The sequence below is a fragment of the Palaemon carinicauda genome, chromosome 20 (genome assembly GCF_036898095.1).
Source record: "Palaemon carinicauda isolate YSFRI2023 chromosome 20, ASM3689809v2, whole genome shotgun sequence".
Classification (NCBI taxonomy): Eukaryota; Metazoa; Arthropoda; class Malacostraca; order Decapoda; family Palaemonidae; genus Palaemon; species Palaemon carinicauda.
The window spans coordinates 128,250,470-128,262,238 of NC_090744.1; the positions used below are offsets into that span (position 1 = coordinate 128,250,470).

The 11,769-nt window shown below is 39.0% G+C and overlaps 1 protein-coding gene across 1 annotated transcript; it reads left to right on the forward strand.

The window, feature by feature from the left end:
• Positions 1-9,440: 9,440 nt before the first annotated feature.
• On the forward strand, positions 9,441-10,166 carry LOC137660125 (cuticlin 2-like). Its single transcript, XM_068394839.1, has one exon. It carries the CDS (start codon positions 9,441-9,443, stop codon positions 10,164-10,166), a length of 726 nt encoding a protein of 241 aa, XP_068250940.1.
• The last annotated feature ends 1,603 nt before the right edge of the window (positions 10,167-11,769 follow it).

An 11,769-nucleotide genomic window follows, 5' to 3' on the forward strand; every position in this document is an offset into this window, starting at 1 on the left:
ATGATTTAATGAGACCTGGCACTAAATGGCATAAAATATGCTAATACATTTTTTATTTAAGGGTTTTAACTATTAGATAGACTTGAGATATATAATATTTAGGAAACTCTGCAGAACATTTCAAGAAAGTGGAAATTTTACACATTGATAGTAATAGGTTTACCACGACATGAAATTTGCAACTTATACCTGTACTGGCCACACCAAAGGAATCTTAGTTTGACAGAGTATAAGCCACGTTAATGTAAGAGATGGTGGTTTAATTCATGGACGTTAGCAGTTTGAAATTATCAAGAGCGTCCCCAAACGATAGGGCTATACCTGGTGGTCTAGCTGTTGCAGATTATGATTGGATGAAGGAATGGGCGGCAAGCATGTCTAGAGAACTAACAAAAGTTCTGCATCTGGTTAACTGCTTTCTGATTTAGCTTTGCCCTTAAGTCATTTTAAGACCCTTCCACAAGATAGGGAAATGCACAGTGGCCAGACAGAGTTACCAATTATGTGGTATGGGTGGCAATCAGGAAGTGTAGATTACGTTATATATAGACTAGGAAATCAAGAGTAAACCATCGAAGCGCCTGTGTTCGTTGTTGAGGGACTGGATGGCTGCTTGACTAGGGGCCACGTTGCCTGGCACAACTCTTGACTGCCCGGTGACTGGTACAAGTTACCTACCTGTACCTCCTTTCTACCTTAGACTGTTTGATATTGTAACTGTTAAAAAGCAAGAGAATTGCGGGCAAATGAGAGGGACCACCCTTCCTTTACTCTTAGTATTCAGCTCCTTCCACACGTGGGCCAAATGCACAGCGAGCAGACAGTTGCTGATGATGTGGTGTGGGCAGCAATCACAAGTGTAACTGACGTCATAGACGAGGAAACCACGAGCAAACCATCGAAGGGACCGTGCCCATTGTTGAGGCACTGAATAAGCGCTTTACCATGGACCATGTTGCCTGTCAACTGTGGGTGCCCAGAGTTTGGCCCGAGTCATACATTTGCCTGCCTGGCTGTGCCTACTGCCTGCTTTTAACTGTGTGATCTGGTAACACTTTTAAGTGAGAATTAGTCGGATCAGAGTATCTGCTTTCTATTTGCCCCTCATATGGAAGGGGCTTTATTTACCAAGTAAAGACTAGCAGATAAACTTAAACTACCATGTCTGCATTCAGTTACTTTCATTTGGGCTCTTAAGGTATTTAGCAATCTCCAGTCTGGAACAGTAGGAAATTATTGCTAATACTTTACTTCATTTACTTTGATGGCTGCTTTTTATTATTATTATTATTATTATTATTATTATTATTATTATTATTACTATTCAAGCCACAACCCTAGTTGGAAAAGCAAGATGCTATAAGCCCAGGGGCTCCAACAGGGAAAAATAGCCCAGTAAGGAAATAAGGAAATAAATAAATGAAGAGAACAAATTAACAATAAATCATTCTAAAAAAAGTAACAACGTCAAAACAGACATGTCATATATAAACTATTAACATCAAAAACAAATATGTCATAAATAAACTATAAAAAGACTCATGTCCGCCTGGTCAACAAAAAAGCATTTGCTCCAACTTTGAACTTTTGAAGTTCTACTGATTCAACCACCCGATTAGGAAGATCATTCCACAACTTGGTAACAGCTGGAATAAAGCTTCTAGAGTACTGCGTAGTATTGAGCCTCATGATGGAGAAGGCCTGGCTATTAGAATTAACTGCCTGCCTAGAATTGTCCAGGGAGATCTGAATGTAAAGGATGGTCAGAGTTATGAAAAATCTTATGCAACATGCATAATGAACTAATTGAACGACGGTGCCAGAGATTAATATCTAGATCAGGAATAAGAAATTTAATAGACCGTAAGTTTGTCCAACAAATTAAGATGAGAATCAGCAGCTAAAGACGAGCAGACGAGAACAATACTCAAAACAAGGTAGAATGAAAGAATTAAAACACTTCTTCAGAATAGATTGATCACCGAAAATCTTGAAAGACTTCAATATGCCTATTTTTTGTGCAATTGAAGAAGACACAGACCTTATATGTTAATAAAAAGTAAATTTTCTGTCGAGAATCACACCTAAAATTTTGAAAGAGTCATACATATTTAAAGAAACATTATCAATACTGAGATCAGGATGTTGAGGAGCCACCGTCCTTGACCTACTTACAATCATACTTTGAGTTTTGTTAGGATTCAACTTCATACCCCATAATTTGCACCATGCACTAATTCTAGCTAAATCTCTATTAAGGGATTCACCAACCCCAGATCTACATTCAGGCGATGGAATTGATGCAAAGAGTAGCATCATCTGCATATGCAACAAGCTTGTTTTCTAGGCCAAACCACATGTCATGTGTATATAGTATGAAAAGTAATGGGCCAAGAACACTACCCTGTGGAACACCGGATATCACATTCCTATAATCACTATGATGCCCATCAACAACAACTCTTTGAGATCTATTACTTAAAAAAAAATCAATAATAATGCTAAGAAACGACCCACCCACTCCCAACTGTTTCAGTTTGAAAACAAGGGCCTCATGATTAACACGGTCAAAGGCAGCACTAAAATCAAGGCCAATCATACAAACTTCCTGACCACAATCAAGAGATTTCTGTACAGCATTGGAGATTGTAAGAAGGGCATCACATGCTCCAAGGCCTTTACGAAAACCAAATTGCAAACTAGGGAGTAGATGATTACCTTCAGCAAACATATTAAGAAATTTTCCAGTCCCATACAGCAGAGGAACCACACTCTCTACAGAACCTCCGCTGTCGTTTTACCTTGTTCGTTCAAAGTATTTAATGTTTCATTTCGCGTATTGTTCATTTACTGTTAAATCGTCACTGTCAAAGGATTCATGAAATAAGAATGTCTTCAGTTTCCTCTTGAAAGCCTTAATGTCTTCAATCATTCGAATGTTTCGTGGGAGCTTATTATATAGTCTCGGGACCGCATATTTAAAGGCTCGAGAGCCTAAAGTAGACATAAATCTAGGTTCCAACAGTTTGAAACCATCTGTAACTATTCTCGTGTCGACACGATTTGTTGGCTGCGCAATATGTAGCAGTTCTCTTAAGTATTTTGGACCTCCAGTTCTGATAACTTGTTGGGTTATTGTACATATTTTGAATTCAATTCTTGCTTTAATCGGCAGCCAGTGTAAATTGATTAGTAAAGGGGTGATCCTTTCTCTAGGTGGGACACCTTTTATCAGTCTTGCTCCTCTGTGTATTATGTTTTATAATTTCTTAAGTTGCACTTTTGGTGAATTGTAATAGATAGAGTTGCAGTTATCAATCCTGGTAATAACACAGTTTATCACAAGTTTTTTTTACAGAACTTTCGTCCAGGTACTTTTTTTATAAACGTAATATTTCTTAGATGATAGCCAGCAGTTTTTATTACAATATTTATTTGCGCATTTAGAGACAGGTTACAGTCAAGAAATACACCTAGATCTCAAACTTTACTTGATATCGGCACCGAGTCGTTATTTATGTTCATTTGAATATCACCTAAGTTTCTCACGCAGTTTCTTTTGCCCACCACCATGAATTCAGTTTTGTTCTCATTTAATTTTAGTAGTTTAAATGTCATCCATTCTCTAACACTATCAAGGATTCGGTTTAGAGTTTCAGTAGTGTCATGTATATCATTTATGGAGAAATAAAATTGTGTGTCATCTGCAAATAGTTTAAACTTCACGCCATGCCTTTGTAGCATTTTCTATAGACCAATAGTATGGATGCAGAATAAGATTGGGCCAAGTACATTCCCCTGGCTTAAACAATGTGGAAGAGAAAACCACTGAAGCATTGTAATTGCAGCACTTTATCCTTCACAACAAATGACAGATTTGTTATCCATAATGACATGAGATTTAAGACGGAATCGAAGTAATCAGGGATTCATTGAATGTTGATACTGCAAGGACATCGTCTTACCCGCCGTGTTTCCTCCCCCTGAACTCTTATCTGTATATTGAAACTTTATTATTTATTCCACACAGTGGATTTTTATATAACGATGTTGCGCTCTTTGAGAGCTATATTTTCATGTATAATAATGTATATTTTATTAGGCTACCGCCTTTGGTATTTATAATTTATATTTGAATGAAAACACAAATGATATTGGCGGTTGGAAAAGTTTCCCTCCCGGGCTGCTTATCTGTCCGCACTCTGTAATATAGTGACCGTTGTGTGTTCAGTAAATTGTCAGTCTCCCTGTGCTCGTCTTGTTGTCCTCACAATACAAATTTGAAGGTGAATTATAATATTAAGTATTGAGTGAAAAATAATCTATTACGGCTATGCTAGTGAAGTTTACTGCCATCTCTAAAGGCTCTAATGTGTCTAACTTCCAACAATTGAACCGTATCTAATACCACTTAAATTGCATTATTTTACTTTAGTATACGCTCTATTAGACCAGTTAAATTTTCTTTAGGTACTGGTGAATTCGTTTTCTTTATTGAGCAATCTTTATAAGGGTGACATATAGGGTATTCACTAATGCTATAAACTTCGTCTTCAATTTTGAAATTAATCTATCATCGGTCCAGTGGTAGTATTGTATTGATACTTATTAAGTATATATATTAAAGACGTCCTCAGTTGAATTATCTAAAATTAGCATTTCAAATTGTAATACCTGATAATATTCGGTGCTAGTGTAGCTTGCATTCTACACAAATGCCTACCTATTTCGTATCATCGTATTTACGGACGGGAAAAGGTATCCAAAAATATAATTCTATCCCTTCTTGTTCCTACTAAGCGTAGCTTATATACTACCCAGGTTTCTTGTTTCTACAAATATGGCAAGCTAGTGTAGCTAAATTCTGAAGTTTTGATTATTGTTCAGTTATTGAATTTTTCAGGAGAATCGTTATAAATACGCTCAGAACATCGACTCTCCATGTTTGTGCTCAGTAAAATAAAAAATAAAAAAAATATTCTTCCGTATTTGAAGAAAACGTAACAGAGAATTTAAAGCGAATACTACTGTAAAATAACAATTTACGAGTTATTCATATGCTGTTAAATATTTAGAAGTAAAATATATTAGCCTCAAGAGAACCCTCTCATCCTGTCCACATCACCGTGAGAGAGAGAGAGAGAGAGAGAGAGAGAGAGAGAGAGAGAGAGAGAGAGAGAGAGAGAGAGAGAGAGAGAGAGAGAGAGAGAGATATTCCATAAAAAAATAATAGATTTATACCTATTTTCTAGGGCATTAAGAATATCGCTTAGTTTTTTGTGTAGTATTTATGTGTCTATTTGATCGAGGTGTTGTAGGAATATAGTAAAAGAATTAACTGAGTGAATCTGTGTAAGAAACACAAATATGGTTAGCTGTAAATTCACCAAATCTAGACTATGATTGTTTTAATTTTAGAGTGGCTAGGTGCCTCTCACATCCAAGATTCAAAGACTATCTTTTCAGAATATGTCAATGTAAGAGTATAAGCACTATGCAATAACGATGTGCAAAGAAAAAATGTTTATTTTGAAGGCGACTTCAGGTAAACGCGGGCAGTATCCATGACGGCTATTAACGAGAAAAAAAGCACATTTCCTCACTCACTTAAATCTAAACTTTTTACCGCACCTTGATTCCTAAATATCTCGAAACTGGGCTACCAAATTTATTGGAAAATACGTTTCTTGAACGTTCAATAGGATACTTGTATCTCATTCATTTTGAAGCAAAATGACAAAATGTACCAGATAAAAGAGTGGATTCACTTCAGTTAGGGCCTATTTTTATTTTCCATCCTCTTTTTCCACTTATGCTATTAGTGTTATCGTGCTATTCACAAAAGAATGTTGAAAATATTTATTATTTGGAGCAAAAACTTTGTTTAATAATTTAACTGGAGGTGAAATTTTGCTATAATTTTAATAAAACTGTGTTTATCAGCATCAATTAGATAGCATAAAATGGACAATTCTGTAAAAAAAAAAAATAGTATTTCCATAAGCAATAATGGTCGTGAAGACCAACAGATAGAGCCACCTGTTTCCCAAGGACGATAGAACAAAGATTTCTGCTTCCTTGATTTTCAAAGTTCTACATTCTGAATCTTCGGACTGTTTAGAGCCATTTATGTCCCGGGGCCTAAGAACGTGAACGTCAATCGTGGATGTTATATGTAAGTATTCTTTTTAAGCGTTTGTTATAGATTTTACATTTATGGTGTTAACGTTCCTATATCCCAATTACTTGACTCTGTGAAATTAAAGTACTGGTGTTACGAATTTGATCTTTATGCTGATATCGCCGTGTCAATCTATCAAAATGCCATTCTTTTCACACATTTCCTCAAACTTTCGTTTGCGATTCCTCCATACTCGAAAAGTGGTTTCCTGACGTTTTATGTTGTACAAATAAATATCGTATGCATTTTTAAATTATTCTTTGACTGCTTAACTGGGCTTTTCCTTGACCCTTCTGGTTGAGAGTATTTACACGTGCAAAGCAATAAAACTTTTAATATAATTTTTGTATTATGAAATTCTTAGTTTTATATTTTGAAGCTTTTTACTATATCCCGTGAAACTGTCAACTTCGTTGTAGTGCAAAACAGAAAATTTTCACGACTTCTATTTATTAGCTACCATTGGGAGCATTTTTGTTACATTTATTGAATATCTGTTTCAGTAATTTAGTGATTGAATTATTTGCGTAAATGTGGTAATGTTTCGGTTGTTATTTTGGGCTATTTATTAATAGTACATTTATATTTGATAAAAAAAATGGAAGATTAAGATTTTTTCGTGTGCAATAGTGGTTTTTTTCTGCAATTTTTAATCTTAATGTTGGATGTTTTTTTTATCGCAGCTGATGTGACAACGTCTTATATTGGTTACAAGTGAATCTAGTGATGTTGAACTAACGTTGAATGTCTTGTTACGAATATTAGTGTTGGGTCCATATAGGAACAAGAATTAAACTTTTTAGCCATCTAATACTTTATTAATCTAACCTAAACACTTATATACTTTACCTTTTGTGCACTTTTAATAAAAGTAATATTGACTACGGCACAAATTTCATACAACTGCTGGTGCTGCACTTCAGTGTTGAATATTACGAGAAAATTAAACAGCTTCTCAAATCAATGGAGTAAATGAATTCTTCAGTTAAGACGCACTTGCTCTAAATTAAATATCCCATCTTTTCAAACTTAAATCATTGCTCATAACGTTACCCTCAGATCCACACACACACTTAGCCTTCAAATCTCTCTAAAGTGTATTTTTAATGTTACAATTTTAGTTTATATTTGAAAATAACACTATATAAATACATTGAAATACAATATATTAAATGGCAATAGGTTACTTAACACTCACTAAAGTTCATGACTTTTTGTTACACTTGTGAAGGTTTAGCCACTGGTTTCACACTTGTGAAGGCTTGGCGAATTTCGTTACACACTATGAAGGTTTAGTGAATTTGGTGACTCGCCTGTGAAGGTTTAGTGAAGTTGGTGACTCGCCTGTGAAGGTTTAGTGAAGTTGGTGACTCGCCTGTGAAGGTTTAGTGAAGTTGGTGACTCGCCTGTGAAGGTTTAGTGAAGTTGGTGACTCGCCTGTGAAGGTTTAGTGAAGTTGGTGACTCGCCTGTGAAGGTTTAGTGAAGTTGGTGACTCGCCTGTGAAGGTTTAGTGAAGTTGGTGACTCGCCTGTGAAGGTTTAGTGAAGTTGGTGACTCGCCTGTGAAGGTTTAGTGAAGTTGGTGACTCACAAAGCACTTACAAGTGATAAGCCTAAATATCTTCGTGATTGCTTGGTCCCCTACCCTGAAGCTACCAGCGCCGTTGTAAGAGTTAGACATGCAGATGACCCACATAGACTATTCAAAATTAGTGTGAATCATGCAATAGGAGGAAGAACGTTCAGTTATGCTGCACCGAGACTTTAACGACCTTCCACTCGATATCAAGAATAGCAATAATGTGGCAGCTTTCAAGAAAAACCTGAAGACTTATCTTTTTAGAAAGTGTTATAATAGTGACCTGAAAACTATTAAGCCTGAATACAAATGCTAGCGAAATAACTGATAACGATACAGAGAATAATATTAACTGGAAAGAAATTATTTTTTTCACACACCAAGGCCCGCCTGAACAGACCTTTAGTGTTTGATGGAGGGCGAGAAATAAACCCGTAAAAGTAAGTTGGTGACTCGCCTGTGAAGGTTTAGTGAAGTTGGTGACTCGCCTGGCAAGGTTTAGTGAAGTTGGTGACTCGCCTGGCAAGGTTTAGTGAAGTTGGTGACTCGCCTGGCAAGGTTTAGTGAAGTTGGTGACTCGCCTGGCAAGGTTTAGTGAAGTTGGTGACTCGCCTGGCAAGGTTTAGTGAAGTTGGTGACTCGCCTGGCAAGGTTTAGTGAAGTTGGTGACTCGCCTGGCATGGTTTAGTGAAGTTGGTGACTCGCCTGGCAAGGTTTAGTGAAGTTGGTGACTCGCCTGGCAAGGTTTAGTGAAGTTGGTGACTCGCCTGGCAAGGTTTAGTGAAGTTGGTGACTCGCCTGGCAAGGTTTAGTGAAGTTGGTGACTCGCCTGGCAAGGTTTAGTGAAGTTGGTGACTCGCCTGGCAAGGTTTAGTGAAGTTGGTGACTCGCCTGGCAAGGTTTAGTGAAGTTGGTGACTCGCCTGGCAAGGTTTAGTGAAGTTGGTGACTCGCCTGGCAAGGTTTAGTGAAGTTGGTGACTCGCCTGGCAAGGTTTAGTGAAGTTGGTAAGTTTACAACACCACGCTCTCCATTTACTCCAAAATAATGCAATCCTGCAGTTTTCATCATCTTGCACATTAATTAGGTGGTTATTTAAATTTTGGGAAAGCAATAATTAGCAAGATATGTTGAGGAAGGGGTTATAAACAGAAAAAAACTCGGTTTCCTCACTAAACGACTCTGAACTGACTTGTCAACACGGTCAACCAAACAGAATTCGTGATGCCACAGTACATAAACAGAAGTCCGTGATGCCAGCGTATATTTGATATACTGTATATTCAAAATATGCTTAGTTAAAAAGGGATTAATTACTCAAAAGTGTCCATAAAATATGCAATTTACAAATAGTGACACTTTTGAGTAATCACTCAATTTTTGATCAAGTATATTTTGAATATACAGTATATCAAATGTACGCTGGCATCACAAACTTTTGTTAATGTACGATGGCATCACGAATCCTGTTTCGTTGACTTTGTTGACATGTCAGTTCCAAGTCGTTTGGTGAGGAAACAGATATTTTCTTTTTATAACCCCTTCCCCCTTCAACATATCTTGCTAATTATTGCTTTCCCAGAATTTAAAGAACCACCTAATTACTGTGCAAGAAGATGAAAACTGCAGGATTGCATTATTTTGTAGTAAATGGAGAGCGTGGTGTTGTAAACTATTACCATGAAGTTGGTGATAACCCTGGCAAGGTTTAGTGAAGTTGGTGCCGCCCCTGGGCAGGGGTTTAGTGAAGTTGGCGCCGCCCCTGGGCAGGGGTTTAGTGAAGTTGGCGCCGCCCCTGGGCAGGGGTTTAGTGAAGTTGGCGCCGCCCCTGGGCAGGGGTTTAGTGAAGTTGGCGCCGCCCCTGGGCAGGGGTTTAGTGAAGTTGGCGCCGCCCCTGGGCAGGGGTTTAGTGAAGTTGGCGCCGCCCCTGGGCAGGGGTTTAGTGAAGTTGGCGCCGCCCCTGGGCAGGGGTTTAGTGAAGTTGGCGCCGCCCCTGGGCAGGGGTTTAGTGAAGTTGGCGCCGCCCCTGGGCAGGGGTTTAGTGAAGTTGGCGCCGCCCCGGGGCAGGGGTTTAGTGAAGTTGGCGCCGCCCCTGGGCAGGGGTTTAGTGAAGTTGGCGCCGCCCCGGGGCAGGGGTTTAGTGAAGTTGGCGCCGCCCCGGGGCAGGGGTTTAGTGAAGTTGGCGCCGCCCCGGGGCAGGGGTTTAGTGAAGTTGGCGCCGCCCCGGGGCAGGGGTTTAGTGAAGTTGGCGCCGCCCCGGGGCAGGGGTTTAGTGAAGTTGGCGCCGCCCCGGGGCAGGGGTTTAGTGAAGTTGGCGCCGCCCCGGGGCAGGGGTTTAGTGAAGTTGGCGCCGCCCCGGGGCAGGGGTTTAGTGAAGCTGGCGGCGCCCCTGGGCAGGGTTTATAGGCCCTGGTTTCCCAGTAGCTAAGTTATAAAGACTGGTTAGACTTTTGAAGGTTTACGTTTGGGAGACTGATTAGGAGTTACTGCACATGAGTTGTTTTGTATTGGATTTCGTTAATATATGATAGTTTAATTTGTAGCAAAAAAGGAAATCCGCTATAAGAAATGGACGAGTGCTGGTTAGTTTGTTTTTCTGTTTAATGTGGGCTGCGGCATAATAACTTGCATATCGGTCGATTTAAATGTTAAGAGTGTTTTTCACTGTCCCTTGTTTACATTTGCGAGACTGAAGGGGACTTATTGTGCATGAGTTTTTTCTTATGGATTGTGAAGCTTTGTGCATTTACAATGACATATCTCAGGTGTTTTTTTAAACCAATTAACAGCTTACAAGTAGTTCTTCCTAAGTTCCTGGATGTTGTTTTACAACACCTATCCCCATCCGCTTTTCTCTTCAATTTGACCATAGCTTCCATGTGTCAAGGTTGTTCTCTGAGAGAGTGGGAGATACATTAATTTTTTTCAGAGAAAATAAACGGGCATAAGTTCCTACAGAACCATGGAGTCATCCCTTCAGATGTTCAATGGCCTTCCTGCCAACAGCCGTGCGTCTTTAGATCTCAAGTTAATCAGTGAGCTTGTAATCGATCAGTCAATGTTGGTAAGAAAGGAAAGCGTTGTGCATGTGGTTTTTCCGTAACCACATTTAAGGGCACTTAATTGTAAAAGGCTCCCATTCAAGCATGGGATATACTGCTATTCGTGAATAATTTCCTTGAAAGGTTCTTTTTGCAGGGCTGCATCACCTATAACCTTGGCTGGACATTAAAAACTTTGATTGGTTAATATGATAGTTTAATTGCAAGCGAAAATGAAATTTGCTATAAGATGGACGAGTGCTGGCTAGCTTGTTGTTTTTCTCCATATGTTTAATGGGGGCTGGGGCATAACTTACGTACTACCGGTCGATTGAAATGTGAAGTATGTTTTTTACTCTGTCCATTGTTTACCTTTGAGAGACTAAAGGGGACTTACTGCGCATGCGTTTTTTTTTCCATGGATTGCGGAGCATTCTGTGCATTTACAATGACGTATCTGTCGGGTGGTTTTTTAAACCAATTAACAGCTTAAAAGTAGTTCTTCATAAGTTCCCGGATGTTCTTTTACAACACCTATCCCCACCCCCTTTTCTCTTCAGCTTCATCATGGCTTCCATACGTCAAGGTGGTTCTGAGGGAGTGGGAGATACATTCCATCTTTTTCAGAGAAAATAAACAGGGATACAAGTTCCTACAGAACCATGGAGTCATCCCTTCAGACGTTCAATGCCCTTCCTGCCAACAGCCGTGTATCTTTAGATCTCAAGTTAATCAGTGTGCTTGTAATCGATCAGTCAAGGTTGCTAAGAAGGGAAAGAGTCATGCATGCAGTTTTTCCGTAACCGCATTTAAGGGCCTTTTCTTGGAAAAGGCTCCCGTTCAAGCGTGGGTTAATACTGCCGTTCGTGAATCATTTCCTTGAAAGGGCCTTTTTGCACAGCAGTGTAACCTATAACCTTGGCTGGACATTACAAACTTCGGTTAACTGGAGGTCTTATTGTTCGGAT

What these genes read in the sequence shown, in the direction of transcription:
- LOC137660125 (XM_068394839.1), top strand. Translation starts at nt 9,441, where the DNA reads ATGAAGTTGGTGATAACCCTGGCAAGGTTTAGTGAAGTTGGTGCCGCC.